Source organism: Vigna unguiculata, chromosome 6, assembly GCF_037176805.1.
Source record: "Vigna unguiculata cultivar grain cowpea cultivar isolate G323 ecotype 2 chromosome 6, ASM3717680v1, whole genome shotgun sequence".
Classification (NCBI taxonomy): Eukaryota; Viridiplantae; Streptophyta; class Magnoliopsida; order Fabales; family Fabaceae; genus Vigna; species Vigna unguiculata.
In genome coordinates this window covers 3,441,915-3,467,558 of record NC_140797.1, presented here as the reverse complement: position 1 = coordinate 3,467,558, position 25,644 = coordinate 3,441,915, and the positions used below count along the sequence as shown (strand labels likewise).

General features: G+C 36.9%; 1 protein-coding gene across 2 annotated transcripts; it reads left to right on the top strand.

Annotated features, from left to right (window-relative positions):
- Positions 1 to 1,318: 1,318 nt before the first annotated feature.
- On the top strand, positions 1,319 to 23,636 carry LOC114189158 (uncharacterized). Of its 2 annotated transcripts, XM_085674698.1 has the most exons (18): positions 1,319 to 1,484; positions 2,219 to 2,291; positions 3,330 to 3,373; positions 15,082 to 15,124; positions 15,202 to 15,420; positions 15,546 to 15,665; positions 16,285 to 16,362; positions 20,855 to 20,899; positions 20,993 to 21,072; positions 21,165 to 21,229; positions 21,310 to 21,376; positions 21,516 to 21,629; positions 21,999 to 22,072; positions 22,548 to 22,645; positions 22,752 to 22,811; positions 22,906 to 22,974; positions 23,067 to 23,120; positions 23,423 to 23,636. In XM_085674698.1, the coding sequence occupies exons 1-18, from the start codon at positions 1,393 to 1,395 to the stop codon at positions 23,486 to 23,488; spliced, it is 1,461 nt and encodes a 486-aa protein (XP_085530824.1). In that variant the 5' UTR covers positions 1,319 to 1,392; the 3' UTR covers positions 23,489 to 23,636. The 2 variants fall into 2 exon arrangements, with proteins under 2 accessions (XP_085530824.1, XP_027933664.1); XM_028077863.2 differs by lacking the exon at positions 15,546 to 15,665.
- The last annotated feature ends 2,008 nt before the right edge of the window (positions 23,637 to 25,644 follow it).

The window sequence follows — 25,644 nt, the reverse complement described above, 5'->3', positions numbered from 1 at the left end:
TACACTTGCCAACACGTAACAAGAGGCATATATATATATATATATATATATATATATATATATATATATATATATATATTGAAAGCATTTGCAAAATACAAGAGAGTTTAGTTGTTACATTTACCCCCAACAAAATAGTTTTAGCTTTCCATTGTCATGGAGAGCCCAAGCTTACAAAATGGAAGATGGAAGAAGAAGAAGATATAAAGAGGAAGAAGGGATGGTTCCCATAAACCCTAGTAGACCTCCAAGCTCTCCCAAAGGGTGTTTTTTCGTCTCTAACCACCAAAGATGCCTTTCCTTTGAGCAACCAAGTAGAAATAGGGCAAAATTGCCATGTTAGCATAAGTGTCGTCCGACCTTGTGTAACTGGCGCTAGTGTTGGCCAGCCTTGGAAGTGGTCTAGGCTCTCTAACTTGTTGGCGTCCGACCTTGTGTAGTTGGCGCCTGATGTTGGCCACCTCTAGAACAAAATTGGTTTCTAACTTTATGGTGTTGAGCCTAGTTTATGTGGGCTCGATGCACTGCACTTCTTTTAATTCAGGTTCTTGATTGTTTCTTCATGCTTCTTAGGATTGTGGGTTGAGACAAAAGCTTCCTATCACATAATTTACACAAAAAGAATGAAGATTAGTGGTAAAATTATATTAGTGTAACCCAAAATTTAATTATTTACAAAAGCAAGCTAAAATTGAAGATAACAAGGTTTAAACGCTAAAGAAGAGTTGATTTTGTTAATAAAAGATGACTAAGATAATGGTAAAAAACATTATCACTTAGTTGATCAATTAAATCCAATTGATTTCTAAAAAATGGCCAAAATGCAAATCCTAAAAAAAAAAGTATGCTTGCCCAAATATAAGGCCTAAAGAAAAGACTTACACAAAAGGACTAATCTTATATAAAATTCAGTACTCCTAATCACATATTTACAAACAAGGAAAAAAGCATTGGATCTTGCTATTGACCCATGTTGTAGCTCCTTGATGGTTTCCATACTTAGGGATAACTTATAAGTACATCAATTTAGTATTATTGGCTTCTACTTTTTTTTGCTCTTTCTTAATCCTTTTTATCGTCTAATTCTAAGATTAATTCTAAAAAATATACTTTTTCTTTGAAAACAATATAAAAGGGGTAAATATGCCATTTGAAAATTAAAGAATAAAAAATGGGAGTGTATATAAAAGTTGAAGGTGAGCATAGCTAGAGCCTTTTTTAACGATACAATACAAAGCATGTTGGGCCTTAAGTGATTGGGTCAACTACAAACAGTCGTACCCGTTATGATGGCGTATTTTGATATTGTTTATTTATTGTTATTTTTATAGTAGAGGTGTTGTTCCTCTTCGCAGTGCTTCAGAGAGTGAGAAGCAAGAGAAAGAAACAGTGATGGAGGCAGAGGAGGAGCAACAACGCCGTTTAAAGATTGAAGAGGCCCTTGAAATCCAATCCCTCAGACGCATCATTAGCGCTTACCTCAAGTAATTCTTCATTTCTTCTAATTGTTTTTCTTCAATTGTTTTTACTTTTCAAATCACCGTTCAACAATCTAAGCCAAAATGAAGTGTGTTTTTACTTTTCTTCTTGTCATTTCATGATGCTCAGATTCCCGAGCTAGTTCAAGTGTTCCAAGAAAAAATGAATGCTTTTAACTTTTATTTATAGTTCACTGTTTTTTTTTTTTTACTTTCCTTTTTATCTTATTTTGGTTTCAAGAGAAAAAGTGTAACAATTTCGCTAATACAAGAAACTGTTTGTTTTGATTTATGTGGCAAAGGTACTTTTTTATTTATTTGATTTTATGAATAATAGAACTGAGAGCGTGATGCAGGTATCTGGTTTTGGGTTTCTAGATGGAAATGACGTTTTTTATGTTTCACTAATTATTTCGAATATGAAAAATTTAAATTTTATCGTTGTATTATTTAATTTGTTATTTTTTTTCTTCTGTCTGTTACTGCTAATGTTATTTCATCAAATTAAAGTAGCGGTTCATGGTCGAAATTCAAAAGCTCTCAGCCACGTGTGTGTAAAACCACAAGAATATTGTTGAATTCTTTAGCTGTATGTGTAAATATTGTTGTATTTTGTTTTTGTATGAAATTTTACAGTGATTTTACATGTCATATTTTGTTTTTATCATTCGATTATTTACAAAAAAACATGTCCCTAGTAACACTGTAGTCTAATCTTTTGCTTGTTTGTTCCGATGCAGCTATCCTGATGCTGCAGAGGAGGACATTAGAAGATATGAAAGGTCTTACAGAAAGCTTCCACCGGCCCATAAGGTATTTTTGTCCTCTACTTTTGCTTGATATTCTGGTAGTGCTACGTCGTTAACTTGATGTTTGACTGTTCAGTTTCTGGTTCTTTGTTTCCTTTTTCTGGCACTATCAGTCTTGTTCGGAATTGCTATGATGTGGCATAAATAGAATAGGACTAAGCTTTTAAATTCTGGTCGCAGTTAAGTTGTGGTTTCCTGGAGGTCCTTGACAAAGTGGGAAATTGCAGACAAATAAATGCACCTACAATTTTGAACATAGAGAGTCCAAAGAACTTAAACGTAATGGCCAAAATTGGGGTTTTAGACCTTGTTTTTAAACCTTTAGTAAGATAAGACTTAGGCGGGTTCTTTATGTGATTTTAGAAGTTTCGACTCACTAATCTATGCCAATCTTTATGAAAAAACCTTGTTACTCAGATCATTGAGAGATGTCAAACTCCAATTTTTATTGGAGAATAGTAATAAAACTAGAGCTTCTAAGGAATTACATATTTTATTGTCCTAGAGAATAGCGATATTTCCTTGGGATTACACTGTTATTTCTGGCTTATATCTTCCTAAGCTTGAGCAAGATGGGTACACTTTGGTCAATTCAGACTGTATGGATTGATATTTTGTCTGATAGTCATTATTGAAAATAATGCAGAAGAAAAACATGACAAACACTTAATGGATCGCTTGGATCGGCTGCCACTTGGTTTTGATTCTGTCCAAATTTCAATGTTGATTGTTATTGAATCCTGCTGTAAAGAGATGGGTTGAAGCCTGATTTCCTGTCATGAAAATAGAGATAATACAGAAAGAATTGTGTGAATGATCCTATCTAAAACTGCATAATTTTATTCTTTATCCAGGATTTATTATAGAAGTTATTAACTCCTAATCTAGCTTCTAAATTAGAGCACTGATGGACTGTACAGTGTCTAACAATCTGATGCACACAGTTTCCACAGTTCTTTAGTTGTTTTCTTGTAATTTCTTCATGAAATTTCCGTTCATTTTTATATTCCCTTCTGTACTGAACCCTATTTTGTGTTTATAGGCTTTGTTACCCCACTATCCTGAAAAGTTTCAAAGATTACGCAGGTATATTTAACTTCTTTTCACTGCTTTATAATTTTTCTCTCTTTTGTTTGTCTTGTAAAGAAAAAGTTGTCAAGAATTCTGAAGTTGATCCTGATGATGCTTTATTTCTGGAGCAAGAAAAGGAATTTCTGGAATTATTTTAGTTGAGATCAAATAAGGAAAGAATGATGTTTTAATCTATGTATTCATTGTTATAACTCAACAGTAATGCTTTTCTCTATTTCCACGGGGCAAAACTCAGATGCAATTCTTTAGGTACTTTTAGCTCTATACATCACACACAGTTATTAAATATCAACTTTTATAAAAACTAAACATCTTTCTTAGAATGGTACTTTTGTTCATCTCGTATAGTTGTTCAAATTTGTAATTTAACATGTTTTTGAAAGAGTTTGGAGAAGTTTATAAGAAACATAATTGAACCCTCCTTCTGTGTTTTGTTGTGTTTTTACCCAATCTGATAACTTAGATGTAATCAAGGAAATATCAATATGATATATAAATAATTAATTAGAAGAGGTGCTGTAGTTTGTGTTTAACCAAAACTCAGCCCAAGGCAGCCAACTTGGCCACTGTTTGGGGTGAGCATCTGTCATGAATCTTAAATAGGTCTCTAGGCAACAATTCACAGCTTTAGTTTGGCCATCCAATTGTGGGTGATAGGTTGTGCTGTAGTTCAATTTAGTACCTGCATGTTTGAAAATTTGTCTCCAAAAGTGGTTGAGAAAAAGCTGGTCTCTGTTTGAAACAATGGATGAAGGAAATCCGTGTAATCTAACAACTTCATTTACAAAAATCTGAGCCACTTGTACAATAGAATAAGGGTGAGATATTGCTTGTTGTGGCAAGTGTGATTAGGGTTATACTTCTCATCACTTCTAAAGCATAAGCCCTTTTTGATTTTGTCCTGCATTTCGTCATTTGTCAAACATCGAAAGGAAGATCCTCTATTTTGTTGTGGCCCTTGGCTTTTGCCCATCACCTTGTGACCCCCTCCTGCTTCTTCTTTTCCTTTCTCTGTAACCGCCAGTTGCGGGATTCCCTCCCTTGAAAATCGAAGTCATCCAATTGAATTTAGATGTTGTCACGTTCTTATGTTCCCATGGGCCTTTGCCTTTAGATAGGACTAGAATTTTATCCTCAACCATTTTGGATGTCATCATCAAATCAACTAAATTGGAAGGTTTAAACAATCTGACTTCAACCTTGATCTCATCTTTCAACCCATTCAAAAATATCTCTATTAGAGTATTAGAATAAAATACTATATTTTGTACAACTGTATGTTTTATACTGTAATATGTTTAGATCTGTTTACAGCTGTAATGGTGTGGTTACAAAACCACTTACTTATAAATACTCTAAGTTTACATGATACAAGTTAGTTTTCATTCTCAATAAAATCATTTTGTTTAGTTCTCTTCTTCTCTCTTCTGTTCTCGTTATCTAAGATGGTATCAAAGCCTGAGTGGGGAAGTATCTGATAACATTGGCAGTATTGCCTCTCCAAAGAGCAATCACACCCTCATCCTTCATGGTTGGAGCAAAACAATCACCAATTCCCTTGTATGGTTCAGATAACCGACCACTTTTGATCATCTCATCCTGATTTTGAATGAGCAATTTTACTCTCTCAATTGGAGCAGCAGTTGTCTTTGATACAGTAGCAGATACTCCGCCTATTAGAAAATCCACCATAAAAGCACCTGGTCCTTTCTCTGCTGGAGCATGTGAAGTAATTGGAGATACAAATGACAAGGCAGCTAACCCAGAAGTGTGCAGTCCTCCATTGAGGTTAATACCAGTTGCAGAATAATTCCCGGAGTGGAAGTTGGGGCTAAGCCTGGAGACAAGGTAAGATTGTCCAGCTAGCTTCTGAACAACTGATGGATGCTCCAGTCCATCAGCCATGATTGCAATCTAGGTAGCAGCTTGAAGAGAGGGTACGTGAGAGAATGGAAGAGACGAAGATTGAGTTGAGACTATAAATGGAGCACATAACCAACTGCATTAGGGTTTTACATAATGAAGGATATGCCCTTCACTATTTTCCTTTTGTCTTGGACCATTTTCTTTCGGCCGAAAAAACTGAGAATTGTAAAATTAAACAAGTTCAATCTGACTGGTGTAGTGAGTTTCATCCTTTCACCAATTATTTAGCTTATCATGGTATTGTTCATAGACTCATATGTCCTCATACTCATCATCAAAATGGTGTCATTGAACGCAAACATAGACACATTGTTGAGTTAGGTCTTACTTTATTACATCAAGCATCTCTTCCTTTGCATTTTTGGGATTATGCCTTTACTACCCACTATATCTTATTACATCAATCATCAAGCATATCTTATCAATAGATTACCCACTATATCTTTTCAGTTTGCTGTTCCTTTTTCTGTCTTTTTTCATAAAAATCCAGATTATCATTTTCTTAAAACTTTTGGCTGCTCATGTTTTCCTCTGTTACGACTTTATAAAAGTCACAAACTTGACTTCAAATCTGAAGAGTGTCTGTTTCTTGGTTATTCACATCTTCACAAGGGATACAAGTGTCTGGCTTCTAGTGGGCACATCTTTATCTCTAAAGATGTTTTATTTGATGAATTTATTCTGAGTTGTTTCCTCAGTCTCCTAATTCTATTAAAGATATCAATCAGTATTTTATACTACAGCCTAACTTGTCACCACCCGAATCTTCTGTTTCTCCTGTTGTGGCTTCTTCGATTCAGGTTTCTGCTGACAGAACCTCCCCATTCAGCTCAAGTATCTCTTTGGAGGCTGAATCTGTTTCTTCTCCTGAGACAATCCTGGTTCTGATTTTGTTCCTGCACTCTGTAAAAACATTCATCCTATGCAAACCCGATCTAAAACAGCTGCCCATCAACACCAAATTCATCCTTCTCTGTTGCTGATGCAGACCACCACAAACAAATAATATAAAGATAGAAAAAAACTAGGTAAAGGTGGAATGGATACGGTAATAGTATTATTTATCGCTGAAATCGGCAAAAAAGAAGATGTACTAGAAAGGATACGCCTTTCTAATACCCCAGAGCACTGCTCCTTACAGAGTAGCGTAACAACTACTCGGTCCAACCATAACACGTTCCTCCTCCTCCCCTCTACTCTCGTACCTCCTTAATAAAAGGGATTCTATTCTCTCTCTATAACTAATTCCTTTTGCCAGCTCATTTTTTTCCTTTTCTTTTGTAAACAATCCACTCTTTGGGCTTTGTGGCTGCTTCTTGGACAATCCTTTCTTCCGGCCCAATGCTTACTACTCGATCCCCATCATTGCCCCCTCCATTAATAGTAATCTTGTCCTCAAGATTCAAATGAGGAAATTGGCTACGTATGACCACAACATCTTCCCAAGTGGCTTCTTCAATTGGTTTTGCAGCCCACTGTATCAACCACTGTTTTACTTGTTCACCCTTTTTAACCACTACTCGCGAAGCCAACACTGTGATTGGAACCCATGTGTCAACACAATCCCCTCCCAAGCCTGTAGGTAATTCAGACTGCACTTGGCAGTTTCCTATCGCCTTTTTTAGCAAAGACACATGAAACACAGGGTGAATTCTAGCTGTCTCCAGTAACTTCAAGCGGTAAGCTACAATTCCCACACGACCAATGATTTCAAAAGGCCCATAATACCTTGCAGACAATTTGGCATTAATTCTGGATAGGACAAATTTTTGTCTGAGGTCTCAATTTCAAAAACACCCAATCTCCTATGTCGAAATTGCGTTCTTTCCTTTTAAGGTCAGCCTGATTTTTCATACGCTCCTGGGCCCTCTGTAAATGGTGTTTGAGCTGTTTCAAAGCCTCATCTCTGTCTAAAATCTCCCGTTGAACAACTTCCACTCGTATTTCCCCTTGAGATCCCCGTATTAACGATGGGGGCTTCCTGCCATACACCACTTCAAAAGGAGTGGTTTGTGTGGACTCATGGAATGTAGTATTGTACCAATACTCCGCCCAAGGTAGCCAATGACACCATTCTTTAGGTTGATCAGTCACAAAACAACGCAGGTATGTCTCGAGGCAGCGATTGATGACTTCCGTTTGACCATCCGATTGTGGGTGATAAGCTGTTCCCATGTTTAGAGTCGTGCCCTGCAACCTGAAAAACTCTTTCCAGAATTGACTCATAAAAATGGGATCTCTGTCGCTCACAATTGAGATAGGAACACCGTGTAACCTCACTATTTCTTTCACAAACACCTCAGCCAAAGTTTTTGCAGTATAAGGGTGTTTTAACGGAAGAAAATGAGCATATTTAGATAGTCTGTCCACTATGACAAATATAGCTTCATACCCTTTAAATTTTGGCAGCCCCGTGATGAAATTCATCGAAATATCATCCCAGCCCCATGATGAAATATCATCGAAATTTCATGCCTCTCCAGTACAAATTAGCTGCCATCCTTCGGTATGTTCTATAATACCCCGAATGTCCGCCTTGAGGGGTTGAATGGTATTCTTCCAACAACTTTGGGATCCAAGCAGAATTTTCGGAAAGCACCAATCTGCCCTTGTAGAAAAGAGCCCCTTGTCTATACTCAAATCCCGCCGCCTCTCTTTCTCCCCTATTGATCTGGTCGATAACTTCCTTAAGCTTAATATCATTATGGACTTCCGAAAGGACAATATGGCAATCCAACCACATTGGAAAATGTGTTAATACTCGCAATTCTCCCTCGTCTATCTTCCGAGATAAAGCATCCGCCCCTTTGTTTTCACTTCCCGGTTTATAAACAATGTCAAATTGTATCCTAACAACTTCGCCATCCAATTTTGTTGACTACCTGTGATGACCTTTTGCTGCAATAATTGTTTTAAACTTTTATGATCTGTAGTGACCAAAAATTTTCTGCCCAACAAGTAAGGACGCCAATGATTTATAGCCAAAGCAATTGCCATCAACTCTTTCTCATAAGCTGATTTGCTCAAATTTCTTGTTCCCAAAGCCTTGCTGAAAAAAGCTATTGGGTGTTTATTTTGCATGAGTATGGCTCTGATCCCCAACCCCGATGCATCACACTCCACCACGAATTCTTCTTCAAAGTTAGGCAAGGCCAATAGCGGAGCTGAGGTTACCCTCTTCTTGAGTTCTTCAAAAGCTATTTGGGCCTCCGCGGTCCACTTAAAAGCATCCTTTTTTGTAAGGTCTGTTAAAGGTTTCGCCACCTTCCCATAATCTTGAATAAATTTCCTATAATATCCAGTCAGCCCAAGGAACCCCCTAACTCCTTTAACACTCTTAGGAACCGGCCAATCAACAACTCCCTGCACCTTTCTTGGATCGACTGCCACTCCTTCTCCAGAGACAATATGGCCAAGGTATTCCACACATCTTTGAGCAAACCAACATTTTTTCTGATTTGCAAAAAACGTATGTTGCTCCAACACCGACAACACCTCTTGTAAGTGTTTCAAGTGATCAATCCAGTTTGGACTATAGACTAAAATATCGTCAAAAAAGACCAACACATATCGTCTAAGCTTCCCCCGGAACACCTCATTCATCAAAGCCTGAAATGTCGATGGGGCATTCATTAGGCCAAAAGGCATTACAAGATACTCATAATGTCCTTCATGGGTCCCAAAACCGGTCTTGTGGATATCCTCTTCTCGCATCTGCACTTGATGGTACCCCGATTTCAAGTCTAATTTCGTAAAAAATTTGGCCCCATGGAGCTCATCCAATAATTCTTCTATCACTGGAATTGGGAATTTATCAGGTATAGTTGCTTTATTCAATGCCCTATAATCAACACACATGCGCCAAGATTGATCCTTCTTGCGAACAAGAATGACCGGGCTGGAAAAAGCACTATTGCTATGCCTTATAACTCCATTATCCAATAAATCCTTGACCTGCCTTTCTATCTCATCCTTCTGGTAGTGTGCATAACGATAAGGACGAACATTCACTGGACCCTGTCCTTGAAACAAGTTTATACAATGTGACTTGGCGCGTATGGGTGGAAGCCCCTTTTTCTCTTGGAACACTTGCGCAAATATATCCAAGATGGCATCGATTTCTTCTCGCTGTTGATCATTAAGATGGCTTAATCGATCTTCTTCTTCCTTTGGGCGACGAATATCAAGGCGCATCATAAGCCCATCCACCTGCCTTGAATTGCTACCAACCAAGCCATGCAGTGCTGTTTGAGATGTCCAATGTTCCCCAATTCCGCGTAGAAGTACTACAGTACCTTGAACATTTATTTTCATGGTCTGTAGCTTCCAATCCACCACCATTTCTCCTAGAGAAGTCAACCACGCAATCCCCAACACCATATCAACGTCTTGTAGATCAAATGAAAAAGCATCCAAGACACACTGCAACCTACCCAACTCCATTGGGAGATTACGACATATGCCGCTTGTGTCAGCACGATGGCCGTCGCCCATCAAAATGCGCATGCTAGGCGTGGGCTCCTTCTTCCACCCCATTGACTCCACTAATTTTCTTGAGATAAAGTTGTGTGTTGCGCCGCTATCCACCAAAACGCAGACTCGAATCCCGTGAATCCTTCCCTCGAGTTTCATGGTTTGTGGTTGTTCCCCCTACCGCTGCGAAAGGCATTGTAAACTGAGGGTACTGCATTCACCATCGTACGGGTCTGCGGCAGCATCTTTGCCCTTCTGCAACTCTGGGTCATCCTCACTATCGTCCAACTCATCTGCTAACATAATCTTTAGATGTTTGTCAGGGCAAATATGTTGTGGACTGTACACACCGCCGCACTTAAAACACAAGCCTTTTTGTCTTCGTTCTAACAAGTCCCCATAGGATAAATGCTTGACCCCTCTATCGCGTGGGCCATTCTTGGGTCGGTCAAACGTTTCGTTTTTTGAGTTGGGCCCATGTCCACTTATATCTCCAACGGACCCATAATGCTTGACACCTCTATCACTGGTGTGTGAAGGTTTGTTAGGAAATGTGAAATTAGACCTCATAGTGGCGTGGGACCCACCACGTGAGGCAATTCTCCCATGTGTAGGGTTTACATTGTCCTTTCCCTGCAATTCTGCTTCCACCGCCCTCGTTACATTCATGAGACGAGCCCTCGACAACGTGCCCAAAGCATGTAAACTGCGTACCTTCCTCCTTATGTCTTCCTTTAATCCATGCAGAAAATAGGCAAAATATTGTTGTTCAGGAATTTTGGGTATTTGAGCTGTCAAGAATTCAAAATCCTGAATATATTGTTCAACGTCATTTGTTTGTCGTAATGCCGTGAGCTGGTCATAAGCATTCCCTTCACCTAATCCGCCATATCTATCCAACAAGGCTTGTTTGAATTGATCCCACGATAAATCTTCTTCCTCATTTATCAATGAATTAAAGAAGTGGATGGTTCCTCCCTCCAGACATAGTTGCGCCAAATGGATGCGAACTTCATCGGTAGTCTCTTGCACTTGAAAGTAAACTTCCGCTCTAGTTATCCACCCCGCAGGATCCTCTCCCATGAACATGGGAAGTTCCACTTTCTTGACAGATTGTCGAAATTCATCCAGTGAAGCACCCTGTAACTTCTTTGGGCCTCGACCCCCGCTAACCATTGTGTGCGTCAATGATTTGGTTCCACCGTCTGGGGTTTTGTCCATCTTCGGGATAAGGTTCCCCGAATTCTCGCTGTCAGTTCGCCATGACCCACCCACATTTTTGGAAAGGATTTCCAACAACCTTGACTGATTGTCAGCGTTCTCTGCCCGTAAAGTCTCCATTGCCTTGTGATTCTCGAGCGCCTGAAGACGCATAGCATCCATGGAATATTTCAGGTTGGTCATTTCTTTTTCCAACATATCTAAACGTGAATCCATGGCTATTCCCGTTTCCGGTGGCTCCGACGTTGAATCGCTGTCGTCTACGGTCTGTTTCTTGCCGGTCTTCTTCCTCGGGGGCATCCACAGGGCAGGTCGGACCACTGATGCAGACCGCCACAAACAAATAATATAAAGATAGAAAAAAACTAGGTAAAGGTGGAATGGATACGGTAATAGTATTATTTATCGCTGAAATCGGCAAAAAAGAAGATGTACTAGAAAGGATACGTCTTTCTAATACCCCAGAGCACTGCTCCTTACAGAGTAGTGTAACAACTACTCGGTCCAACCATAACACGTTCCTCCTTCTCCCCTCTACTCTCGTACCTCCTTAATAAAAGGGATTCTATTCTCTCTCTATAACTAATTCCTTTTGCCAGCTCATTTTTTTCCTTTTATTTTGTAAACAATCCACTCTTTGGGCTTTGTGGCTGCTTCTTGGACAATTCTTTCTTCCGGCCCAATGCTTACTACTCGATCCCCATCAGTTGCTTTCTCATTCTGAGCCCAAGACAGTTAAACAAGCTCTTAGTGATGCTAATTGGACAGCAACAATGTAGTGTGAGTATGAAGCTTTACTCAAACAGAAAACATGGGATCTGGTTTCTCTCCCTCCTGGCAGAAAAATTATTGGCTGTAAATGGGTGTTTAGAGTAAAGGAAAATGCTGATGGCTCCATCAATAAATATAAAGCCCGTCTTGTTGCTAAAGGGTTTCATCAAATTCATGGGTTTGATTTTCATGAAACCTTTTTTCCAATCAGTAAACTGGTTACTATACGTGTTATTCTCACAGTTGCTCGTAGGTGGAAATTGTTCCATCTTGATGTTAATAATGCCTTTCTCAATGGGATCTTAGATGAAACCGTTTACATGCAACAACCACCAGGATTTGAGGCGTCTGATAAATCCTTAGTTTTCAAACTGAATAAGGCTGTTTATGGCCTAAAGCAAGCTCCAAGACAATGGTTTACACGGCTGCAACATACTCTCCAACAATTGGGTTTTGTCTCTAGCTCTTGTGACACATCTCTGTTCATTTATTAGAATAAATCTAATGTTATCTATCTTCTGGTGTATGTTGATGGCATTCTTGTCACTGGCAGCTCTCTAAGTCTGATTCAAACTATCATTGCTAAACTTCATGCAAACTTTTCTCTGAAACAGCTTGGTCAGTTAGATTACTTTCTTGGTCTTGAGGTCAAACATTTAATGGATGACTCTATTCTCATGACTCAAACCAAATATATTTGTGATTTACTTCATAAAATAAACATGGCAGAAGCTCATCCCATCTCTTCTCCTATGGTATCCAAATGTAAATTGTCTAAACAAGGTGCAGATTTATTCTCCGACCCAACTCTGTATAGGTCTATTGTTGGAGCTCTCCAATATGCTACTCTCACTAGACTAGAAATTGCCTTTGATGTCAATAAAGTGTGTCAATTCATGGCTATCCCTTTAGATTCTCATTGGGTTGTAGTAAAGCGTATCCTGAGGTATCTTAAAGGCACTCTGATTGATGGTCTTCATTTTCAACCTGTTGTGCTGTCTCATCCAGTTCCCTTAACAACATTCTGTGATGCTGATTGGGCTTCGGATGTGGATGACAGAAGGTCTACATCTGGAATAGCTATATTTTTGGGTCCAAATTTGATTTCATGGTGGTCTCGCAAGCAACAAGTTATTGCTCGATCCATTATTGAAGCTGAGTTCAGAAGCTTGGCTCAAACATCTGCTGAACTCACATGGATAACTCGATTACTTACTGAACTCAAAGTTTCTTTTCAGACACCTCAACTATTATGTGACAATCAGAGTGCAGTGGCTATAGCACACAATCCTGTTTTTCACAATCGTACTAAACACTTGGCGATTGATGTTTTCTTTGTCCGAGAGAAGATTTTGGCTCAACAATTGACTGTCTCATATGTTCCAGCTCTTGATCAGTGGGTTGATGTGTTCACCAAGGCCCTATCATCTACCCGCTTTGCTGTTCTTCGCACCAAACTTAATGTGAAGCATTTTTCTGCTGAAAAATCTTCAACTTAAGTTTGAAGGGGCTATTAGAGTATTAGAATAAAATACTATATTTTGTACAGCTGTATGTTTTATACTGTAATATGTTTATATCTGTTGACAGCTGTAATGGTGTGGTTACAAAACCGCTTACTTATAAATACTCTAAGTGTACATGATACAAGTTCGTTTTCATTCCCAATAAAATCATTTTGTTCAGTTCTCTTCTTCTCTCTTCTGTTCTGGTTATCTAAGAATCCCAATGAGATAACTTGATCCATGCCTTTTAGTAAACCTGCATATTGTTCAAAATGGACCACATAATCTTCAACATTCCCAGTCTGTTTTAATGCCGACAAAACTTCAAAAGAATTCCTTAACATATCTGGTTGAAAACGTTGGACCACACCATCTTGAAAGACTCCCAAGTGGGAAATGGGTTGCAAGATCCCCACCATTCATAACAATTTAACTCATTTCCTTGCAAAGCCACCAATACTGCTTGCATCCTTTCATTTCCAGAAACTTCTTGCAGGCGGAAATACCTATCCAGCGTATTAGTCTAACAAAAACTGTCCTCTCCAGCAAATATTGGGATATCCAACTTGCACCACTTTGAGGGGCCATAAACCCTGCTATCTTGATCTTCCCCTGATTTTTGTGCTGAAAAATTATGATTAGAAGACCTCGAGGTGGGGTTGCAGGTGATCTTTTCCACCATGCCTGATAAACTGCTTATCAAATTCTCCATTCTTTGAAGAGAGTTATTCATTCTCTGCTTTTAACCGCTCACTTCTATCTTCTTGAAACATGCAATCCAAGCTTTCGAATTAGGACTCCATTCTGGTGTTAACCATGCACATTTACACAGATACCCCAGGGCAAGAAAGGCTCTTGATACCAATTGTGAGGGTTATCCAGAACACGGAAGATACAAGACCAATTTTTGTATAGCTTTATTTGAACACAACAATTCTTACCAATGTGGTAGGAACTACAAAATTACACAGTACAATATTCCAGGTCTTTCGAGAGGACCGGACCCCAACTCTCCTAACTCCCCTTTTCCTCTAACAAAACTCCTAACCTATTACACACTCCCCCTGACCATATATATATATATATATATATATGTATGTATGTATATATATATGTATATATATATATGTATGTATATATATATATATATATATATATATATATATATATATATATATATATATATAATAGCCCTTTCTAACCCGTTACAACCCTGGAGGTTATAACTACCTCCTTTTCTGTTTCTCCTAGAATACCCTTTACCACTGAACCTATCAGTAAATTAACTAGTTGTGTTTCTCTTATTTCTTCTCTCATAAACTTTCTTAAGGGGGGCCGTATCTTAACGATATTTTTCTATTTCTTCTTAGAACTGCTTATCTTTTCCAATATACATTGCTAAAGATTAGGATTCTTTTACCATGTTAAGCTTTGATATCCGTGGTACGTTTTTTTGTTAAATGTGTAAGTTTTCTTAAAAACTATTACCATTTAAATATCCTCTTAATAAAGAGCTCAATTGGAATAAAATTATGTTCTTGTTCAGAGGAAAATTGGAATTTTAGCTAGCACAATCCAAACTTCGGTGATAGTTGGAAATATATTCTTTGTTCTCAATTCATCCTTTCGTTGAGCTATAAAATGATTACCTGAATATGAAATGAATGCATATGGATGTCATAGCATGTTCCAGTAGTTAATAATGGATAATTAGATTTTATTCAGTAATGGAAACAGATATGACTGGATATTGAATGTGAAGTTTGTAGTCTAAGAAGATTTTGGTTGTGTTTCCCATTGGTGCAGGTGTATCTCTATGAATTCCCATTTCATATTTGGCATGCTTCAGGTCAGAATTTACTCTGTTGGTGGCTAATTCATTTTGTGTTATGGACAAATTTCATATTGTTAAAATGAACATTGTAGGTATTTGAACCTCCACTTGACATGAGCCAGGACATAGAATTTAGTGAAGATCCACATCCCGAATCTGCCATAAAAGATCATTTAGTTTCTGATGGGATTAATGCTTGCTCATGTGAGTCAGCCCCTTTGAGAATAACATGTTCTGTATCTGATCAACATTGTTGTGAGGAAGATAGCAATCATACATGCAGACCACAAGGATTGACGCCTCCAAATGAGGTTTCTGTAGCATTTGTGACTCCCTTATCCTTTTTGATTCAGTAGATAAGAATTATGACGTTTCATTGGTTCAATCATTATTTTCTTTTTTTCATTTAGAAATTTGACTCTGTAGATAACAACAGGAGGTGGACATTGAGAGTCGTCACCAGTCAAATACTGGGAGCCTCTCTCCGGGCTTGATAAATACTAAAGAAACTACTGAATATTGCTGTGGAAGTTCTATTACTGATTCCAATGGCAATGTAATTCCTTGTCTGTTGTAATATTCTAAACTTTTTAATATTTAGAGTCACCAAGCTGGTCATAAGTTATGCAAATTCATTGTGATTAATTTATGTAAATGTTATAATTCTTGAAAACAATGAGAAGTATCGACACGTTTTAAGAGTAATTGAATAAACCCAAAAGTTCACTTTACTGCTTGTGACATCTTCCTGCACTTTAGCACCTATAATATATCAATTATTTATTTTAGTTGACACATCTCTTTTGTCCTGCTTCCTTCCCTTTTTCTCTCTCAGACATCCTCACAAAAAATCAAAGTGTATTCATAACAATTTAGTTGATGGCATTGTGATGTGTTACCTAGAGAAAGTAATAAATGTCCTTCAAATCTCATTGGATACTGTTCTGGATGGGCATTTGAGTTGTAAAGAAAGACATCTTTCTAAGTATCCTTTTAGTATATTGATTCTATGTCAAGTTCAAACCTTATGGCAATCTTTTGATTTTTACATCTTTTCTTTTTCTAATAGAATTAGCCTTCAATATATGCTAATGATTGTGTTTTGCAGTATTAGTGTTACTCTAGTACGCATCCATACTGATCTATAGCCATTTTTAACATTATCATTATTTCAGGTGCCAGTCACCTCCTCTCAGCAACAATGGTTGGAGCCACCTTTACGATTGAATGTTCCTTTAGTTGATGTAGATAAGGTATATTTATATTCTAACCATTATTCTTTTCTGTTGTCAATTTAGGACAATGGAAAGGTTTGGGTTTTAATAGGGTAGAGTTTTTGACCTACACAAGAAAATTAGAAATAATTTTATTGATAACTGTTGAGAATAAAGAAAATAGGGATTGAGATTAATCTTCCTTGTGTATAAACCACACATAGGGTAACCGAAAATAAAAGAGTAACCGAAAATAAAAAGATTAAATAGAAGATATTGTTTGATATTGTGGTTATCAATATCTAACAATATCTTAATAATATCAAACAATATCTAACACTCCCCCTCTAGCTGGAGCATACAAATCGTATGTGCCAAGCTTGTTACAAATATAATCAATTCTAGGCCCCGTAAAGACTTAGTAAAAATATCTGCTAACTGATCACTTTAGTTAACAAACTCGGTCTTGATGTCTCCAGACATAACCTTTTCCCGAACGAAATGACAATCAATCTCAATGTGTTTGGTCCTCTCATGAAAGACAGGATTAGAGCTAATATGAAGAGCAACCTGATTGTCACACACAAGTGTCATTTGAGTAACATCTCCAAATTGTAACTCTTGAAGCAATTGCTTGAGCCAAACAAGTTCACAGGCAGCTGAGGCCATAGCTCTATATTCTGCTTCAGCACTGGATCTTGCTACAACACTCTGTTTCTTACTTTTCCACGAGATCAAGTTACCACCAATGGAGACACAATACCCAAATGTAGATCTTCTATAAGGAGATCCTGCCCAATCAGCATCTGAATAGCAAACAACTCTTGTATGGTTATTAGAACCATATAACAATCCTTTTCCAGGAGATTTTTTAATATACTTCAAGATGCGAATGACTGCATTCCAATGATCTTCACATGGAGAATTAAGAAATTGGCTTACCACACTGACTGCTGCAAAGGAAATGTCAGGACGAATAACGGTAAGATAATTCAATTTCCCAACCAATCGTCTATACTGCTCAGGATCAGATATAGGCTTCCCCTGATTTGGTAGAAGTTTAGTATTGAGATCCATGGGTGTATCAACAGACTTTGAACTCATCACCCCAGTTTCCTCCAGAATATCCATGGCATACTTTCTCTGAGATATAACAATACCATCATTAGATTGTGCCATCTCAATACCCAAGAAATATCTGAGTTTTCCACGATCTTTGGTTTGAAAATGGTGACAGATATGTTGTTTCAACTGAGAGATGCCACGGTTGTTACTCCCTGTAAGAACGATGTCATCAACATATACTATCAAGTAAACACATCCAGCACTCGAGTGTTGATAAAAGACAAAATGATCTGCTTCACACCGAGTCATACCAAATTGCTGAACAACATTGCTAAACTTTCCAAACCAAGCCCTAGGAGATTGTTTTAGACCATATAGGGATTTGCGAAGACGACATACTATCCCAGAAGACTCCCCCTGAGTAACAATTCCAGGAGGTTGCTCCATATAGATTTCTTCTTGCAAATCACCATTGAGGAAAACATTTTTAACATGTAGTTGATAAAGAGGCCATTGTTGAAGAGCAGCCATGACGATAAATAAACGAACAGAAGCCATCTTTGCCATGGGGGAAAAAGTATCTCCATAATCCAACCCAAAAATTTGAGTATAACCTTTGGCCACAAGACAAACTTTGAGGCGATCAATAGTACCATCAGGTCCAACTTTGATAGCAAACACCCACCTGCAACCAACAACAGATTTCCCAGACGGCAACAGGACCAGTTCCCAAGTTCCACTGTTTTGAAGAGCACTTAATTCATCTGTCATGGCCTGACGCCAACCAGGATGGGCTAAAGCGTCACAGACATTTTTTGGAATGGTCACAGAAGAAAGAGAGGAAAGACATGTATAAAAAGTTAATGACAATCGATGATAACTCAAAGCAATATAATGGGGAGAGGGATTACGGGTAGAACGCATACCTTTTCGGAGGGCAATGGGAAGGTCAGACTCAGGTGTCAGAGCCGGAGGAGACAGAGTAGTTGGCACTGGAGTTGAGTCACATGGTGGTGGTTGTGATCGATGACGGCGACTATAAACCTGAAGAGGTGGTGGAGGAGCAGGTGACTGTGGAGCAGGAAACGAGGGTGAAGAAGACACAGTAAGAGGGTCACAAACAATAGGAACATTAAAGGTATTAGAAGAGCTGTCAGGATTGGATGGAGTCAAGAGGTGAAGATTGACTCTTAAAATAAAGGGAGAACTCATCAAAGGTGACATCTGCAGACACAAAATAACGGTTAAGAAAAGGAGAAAAACATTTATATCCTCTTTGTGTTCTTGTAAATCCTAAGAAAACACACTTATGTGATCTAGGAGAAAGCTTGTCAAGACCAGGACTAAAATTATGAACAAAACATGTAGACCCGAAAACTCTTAAAGGTAAGGGATGAAGAGGTTCATGAGAGAATAAAATGGAATGAGGTATGTTATTCTTTAAAACTGAAGAAGGCAAACGATTAATGAGATAACAGGTAGTAAGAATGGCATCACCCCAGAAATGTTCAGGAACCTCGCCATGAATTAAAAGAGTGCGAGTGGTTTCCATAAGATGTCTATTTTTACGTTCAGCTACACCATTTTGTTGCGGGGTATAAGCATAAGAAGTTTGATGCAGAATGCTGTGAGAAACCATAAATTGTTTGAAAGAATGAGAAAGATATTCACGGCCATTATCACTACGCAAAACTCTAATAGAAACACTGAACTGAGTTTTAATTTCATTAAAAAAAGATTGAAAGATATGAAATAATTTCGAACGATGTTTCATTAAAAATAACCAAGTGCATCTGGAATAATCATCAATGAAAGTAACAATGTATTGAAAACCTAAAGTAGACTTAACGCGGCTAGGACCCCAAATGTCAGAGTGAACCAAGGCAAAAGGGACGAAGCATCACGTGTGACACTACGAGGAAAAGAAGTACGAGTATGCTTGCCTAATTGACACGACTCACAATTCAAACGAGACAACTTGGACAAGGCAGGGACAAGTTGTTGTAACTTGGCAAGGCTTGGATGACCTAACTGAGCATGAATAAGAGAGGGAGACTCCATAACTGCACCAACGTGTGTGGAGGGACGGAGATGATAAAGACCATGAGATTCATATCATGTGCCAATCACCTGTTTCGAACTCCGGTCCTGTAAATAGACAAAATTGTTGGTAAAAGAAACAACACAATCAAGAGAACGAGTTAGGTGACTGATAGAAAACAGGTTAAAAGGAGACCCAGGGACATAAAGAACATTATCAATGGTTAAAAGAAGGAAAAAGTTTAACAGTGCCAACACCATGAGATGAGACTCTAGAACCATCAGCCAATGTAACAGAAGGTAAAGGAGTAGTAGAGGATAAAGAAGAGAACAAAGATTTGTTACCAGTAATATGATCAGTGGCTCCTGAATCAAAAACCCAAGGACCAGGAGAAGAAGATTGAGTCAGACCAACAAAAGATGTACCTGTGTGAGCAACAGATGCAGTGGAACTAGAAAACTGTTGATCCTGATACCATTTGAGAAATTTGTTGAACATAACAAGTATATCGGATGAAATAGAAGAGATTTCAGAACTGAAAGAGGCAGCGCAAGACGCCATGGAGGAACTGGAAGAGACGCGGCGTCAAATGGCGCGTGAGGGACGATCAAAACTGTATGGTCGCCGGTCGGAAATAACACTGGCGACGACGACTCGGCGGCGACGGTGGTGGCGGCTCCGACGGCAGCGACTCCGGTAGCGTCTTCGGCGACGACTCCGGCGGGCGGCGCCGACAGTGGCGCCGGCGGCTCCGGTGGCAGCAGCAGCAGTGGTGACAGAGGTGGAGGCAGCGATAGTGAAAAAAAGAAAAACCTTAAGCTCTAGATACCATGCTGAGAATAAAGAAAATAGGGATTGAGATTAATCTCCCTTGTTATAAACCACACATAGGGTAATTTATTTATAATAGAGAGAGGTACAAGTAAAAGGAGTAATTGAAAATAAAAGGATTAAATAGAAGATATTGTTTGATATTGTGGTTATCAATATCTAACAATATCTTAATAATATCAAACAATATCTAACACTAACACCAACCAACTAATAAAATACTATTTATAACATTTTTTTTTTGGATGATTCAATGGAACATAATAGATGGTGGCTGGACAACACCAGGGAATTTATGGTATTGGAGTTAGATGAAATTTAGGTCATTTTGTGGAATGAATCTGTAGCGTTGCCTGAAATGAATCCAGATCTGGGAAGTTAGCAAAGCCTAAGAAACAGACAGGTTGAGAAAGAAAATGAACTTGTGTCACTTGCTGTAATAATTCATAAATCATTAATGCTGTTTAACTTAATCTTATGTAGTTTATTCTATGTATTTTTCAATTTTCCTTCATTGAGGGAATTCTGTGAAAGTTAGGCTTTTTTATGGTTTTGTTGCTTATATTTATTTATTTTTTTACTGTTTTACCTCAGGTACGATGTATTATAAGGAATATAGTTAGGGACTGGGCAGCAGAGGTACTGCATGTTGATTTATTGCTTTTTTTTTTTAATTTATTTTTTATTTTGGTTATCATGAAAAACTTGATTCATTATCCATTATATTAAAAGGGTAAAAAGGAACGTGATCAGTGCTACAACCCTATTCTTGAAGAGCTTAATATGCTATTTCCTAATCGCAGTAAGGAGAGGTAAAACATAACATTTTGATACTGGTAGAAATTTCTTGAGGTGCAGTTTTTTGGCACAATTTGTTTTTCACTAATAAGAATTTCTTAAACAGTCCACCTGCATGTTTAGTTCCTGGTGCTGGGCTTGGTCGGCTGGCCCTTGAGATTTCATGTTTAGGTGCGTATGTATTACCAGGTTTACATGGGAATTATGATTAGTATACTTATACTATAACTAATCATCATATTTTAATGCAGGATTTATCAGTCAGGGAAATGAATTTTCATACTACATGATGATATGCTCGAGTTTTATTCTTAACCAGTATGAACCAGAATTATCTATTTCATGTTGATCTTGTTAATGTCGGAGTATTTGCTTATTTGTGATGATTGCTGTTCTCTAATGTTCGGATCTTTTCTCTTTTTGTCCTCAAATCAATTTTTCTGCATGAAACATTAAGATCCCAAACTGCTGGTGAGTGGACAATTTGTCCTTGGATTCACAGCAATTGCAATTCATTATCAGACAGTGATCAACTTCGTCCTGTTTCAATACCAGATATTCATCCAGCCAGGTAACAGTAATATAAAATGATTCATGTGTCTTCGTCGAATAACTTAAAGGGATAGTTTTTTCATGATGTGGTATCATAACTTATTAGTATTGCATGTGATTTATACACAAGGGAGATTAATCTCAAACCCTATTTTCTCTATATTCAACAGATTCATTTGTTCTATTTCACCTAGCATCTCAATCTTTTGGGATAATTAGAATATAACATTGCAATTTTCTGTTGGTTAAAAGTGATAATCTTCTTTTAGACTCAAAAAGTAATATATGGTATAATATGCGAATGTATTGTAGAAATATTAAAACATCAATATATCTTCTGGTATGGTATATCACATCTTATAATCATAATATTCTTGAATCGTAGCAGTGCAGGAATTACTGAAGGCTTTTCCATGTGTGGAGGTGACTTTGTTGAAGTCTACAGTGATTCAAGCCAAGTTGGTAGGAGAAATTACCAACAGTCTTTTATATTTATAGTTTTTAATTATCAATAGTTTGTCAGCAGCTCTAAGAGAGCAAACATGAAAATATTATGGGTGTTCTGGTTAAATTCATATGTGTCTACCTATGCTTTGGATTATGGAACAAATGAACAATACAGACTTTGAATAATGGAGTGAATCTGAGATGATGAGATCTAATATATATTTTGAGCTTTTAGTAAAAATAAATGTAATTTGATATGGTCACTTATTAGTAGTCTATATACTTTAAACTTGGTGCTGTTTCAGTTAGGATTTGAGCAGAGGATAACTTGTTGCTGTCTGTAGATAGTATTAAAAAAGTTAATTGATCTTGCACAAACTGAGCTCAACATTATAGTTCTTACTTAACCATATATATTTAAATAATGTGGTGTATAACATGTTATGCCCAGTATAATAATTTCTAACTGAACTTAACATGACCAATGCAGGTGCATGGGATGCAGTTGTGACGTGTTTCTTTATTGATACAGCTCATAACATTATTGAGTACATTGAAATAATTTCAAAACTTTTGAAAGATGGGGGAGTGAGTTCCTGAATCAAAATCACCAAATAGATAATGATTTATCTATTGTCATTTATTTCACCTTTGTTCTTCATATTCAGATGATATTGATATCATATCATAACAGGTTTGGATAAACTTGGGACCTCTACTATATCACTTTGCTGATGTGTATGGACAGGAGGATGTATAATTCCTTTTCTTTTGACTTATTATATTAGTAGTAGTAATATAGCATTTTATGCTTGTTGCGTAATTTCTATTCTGAAACTTGTCTGTAGGAGATGTCCATTGAATTGAGTTTGGAAGATGTTAAGAGAGTCGCAGTAAGTTATGGACTTGAATTTGAGGTAAGTGTTTTTCGTTGGATAATACCCTCTAGTTATGCAAGGTTTGGATTATCTAAGTCATATTTGCATTTACCTGTTGTGTTGGTTTGTAGAAAGAAAGCACAATTGAGACAACTTACACCACAAATCCTAGATCAATGATGCAAGTAAGCTTCTAACTCTGCACAAATTCTCATCTTCTTTCGCATCTATGTTCTTAAATTCCTAACATGTCATAACTTTAGTTCCAAAAATTTCAAACTGCCTAAATCTGAGTTGGGAATAACTTTTAACATGTGAGTTCGATGTTTATGTGTGCAGAGACAGTTTCTGATGTGAATGATCTTGAGAAATCAAATTATATATATATATATATATATATATATATATATATATATATTAAGTTTTGATTCTATAAAAATATGTTAATCATTAATTTGATCTTAATTAGTTATAATTTTCTTTGCAGAATCGCTATTTTGCTGCATTTTGGACAATGAGAAAAAAATCTGGAATAGGGCAGTCTGGTATATAGGGCAATTGCGTGTACTCTGAAAATGGAGGATGTAACTATAATTATCCTTTCTTTTATTTGATTGAGGTTTTATAATTTTCTTGAATGCATCAAACTCTGATAATTTATGTTTTGTTTTGATTAAAAATATGATGAATGTTTTTCATAACTATGAATATCAATTTTTGAATACTGAATATAATTTATATTTGGTTTGACATGAAATATACATCACATAATAATATACATAATAATATACAGTATTGGGTTAAATATGTTTTTGCTCTTTTAACTTTTAGAGAAAATTGAAATTAGTCCCTCTTGAAAATTTTGAACCAATTCTGTTTCTCAACTTTGTAAATACGTGAATTTAGTCCTTTTAACTAAATTTTATTAAATTTATTTGACGTTTCAAATACATTTTATTATAGTATTTTAGTTTGTTTTCACTTATTAACACGTTTGTTTCAATGTTAGTTGAAAAATACAATTGAAACATTAAATAAACTTATAAAAAGTTGGTTTAAAAGATTAAATTTATAGATTTATAAAGATAAGGAATTAAATTAGTTCAAAAATTTTAAAAGATACTAATTTTAATTTTTACTAAATGTTGAATGATAAAAAATATATTTAATCCTATTGGACTTTATTGTTTCAGCATATAAATATAGTTTGGGATGCGCGGGGCAGGTTATGATCACTAATTGGTGTCATTTAAGATTTGTAGTAATTTCCATTTATTCTTTTATTTTAAAACTAAATCTGCAAAATTATTATTTTAAGTGTGCTAATAAGTATGTGTTTACGTATTTTTTAATTATTTATAAATTTTAAAAATAGTAAATAAAAAGTAAAATTAAAAAAAAAGTTCATATATTATAGATACATTCATAAATAAAGCAAATTTTAGTAGCGAGATCCAATCCGAATAGATTATGCAGCGAAATCATCATTTTTCTGTTGACCACGGGGAGTTCTCACATCAATAAATTGATGATCATCGCAAAAGGAGAAGATGATGAAGGATTGGCCCTAACCAAGGATGGAGGCACATGCTTAAGAAGACTAAGCATGTTTAGAAAGGAAGTTCACTAATCCTTGATCCCTTTTATTTGTGTTTATTATTTTTGATTCCCTAAGTTGACTTAGTTGAATCAACTTTAGTTGACTTGTTGACCTTTGATTAGGTTTGACTTGTTGACTATAGTTGACTTGACTTAAGCCAACATGCTAATCTATGTTTATTTGTTTTGTAGGTTAATTAGGAGTAAGAAAACAATGCTAGGTGGCGCATGGTGATTGGAGAGCATAAATGATGTGGAAGAGAGAGTAAAGCAAATGCATAAAGTAAAAAGAAAAAGGCATAAAGCAAGTGTACCTATGTACCTTTCGTCTCCTTTATTTTTAGCACACTATGACCACTTTTTAGAGACATATGAGACACATTCTTGGTCTCCTTTTGTGCTAGAACGAAATTAGCCTTGCACACACCATAGTTAGCTCTTTTGTCTCTCATTTTTGTAACCTTATTTGACCTAGTTTCTAGAAGCTAGGGTTAGGTTTTTGTAGAGACATCTTTAGGTATCTTTTATTTGCATAGAGGACCCTAAACTCTTCTATATAAGGGGTGCTCCTAGACATGTAAAAGGGTTGAAGATTTTGAAGTAAGAACACTCTTGTGTCTCAACCATTTGTGAGAGTTTCCTCCCTAGGGAGTGAATACTTTTAAGCCTTATCTTGCATAGCAAGTGGCAGCACATATCCACTCATCTTCAAGGTTGTCATGGCTTCTAGCCTAGCCTTGTAGTGGCATGCTTCTCACATTTTTTACCATTTCTTTCCTTTCCATTTTATGTTTTCTTCTTCCTTTAATTGTTCTTGGTTTTCTATGGTTTATGTGCTTCCTATTTCCTTTTCGTTTTGAATCAATCCATCATCTTCTTCTCTTGAGCTTTGTGAAAGGAACTTTCACATCTAGATAGCTTGCTATCTTAATGTCCAATGGGGATTTCACTTAGCTTTCTTAATCAACTCACACCATATTTAATAATCTTAAAAAGAAACAACATAATCCTTCATCAGAAGAACCACATACAAGACAACCAAACAAACAGGGTAAGTTAGAGTAGAAATAGTCTATCAAGCAGTCACATGCTATTACACAATCCAAAAAA

Coding starts and splice junctions, on each gene's coding strand:
- LOC114189158 (XM_085674698.1), top strand. CDS start 1,393: ATGGAGGCAGAGGAGGAGCAACAACGCCGTTTAAAGATTGAAGAGGCC. Junction 15,666..16,284: donor TTACTGATTCCAATGGCAAT/GTAATTCCTTGT, acceptor TCATTATTTCAG/GTGCCAGTCACCTCCTCTCA. Junction 20,900..20,992: donor TTAGGGACTGGGCAGCAGAG/GTACTGCATGTT, acceptor TTATATTAAAAG/GGTAAAAAGGAACGTGATCA.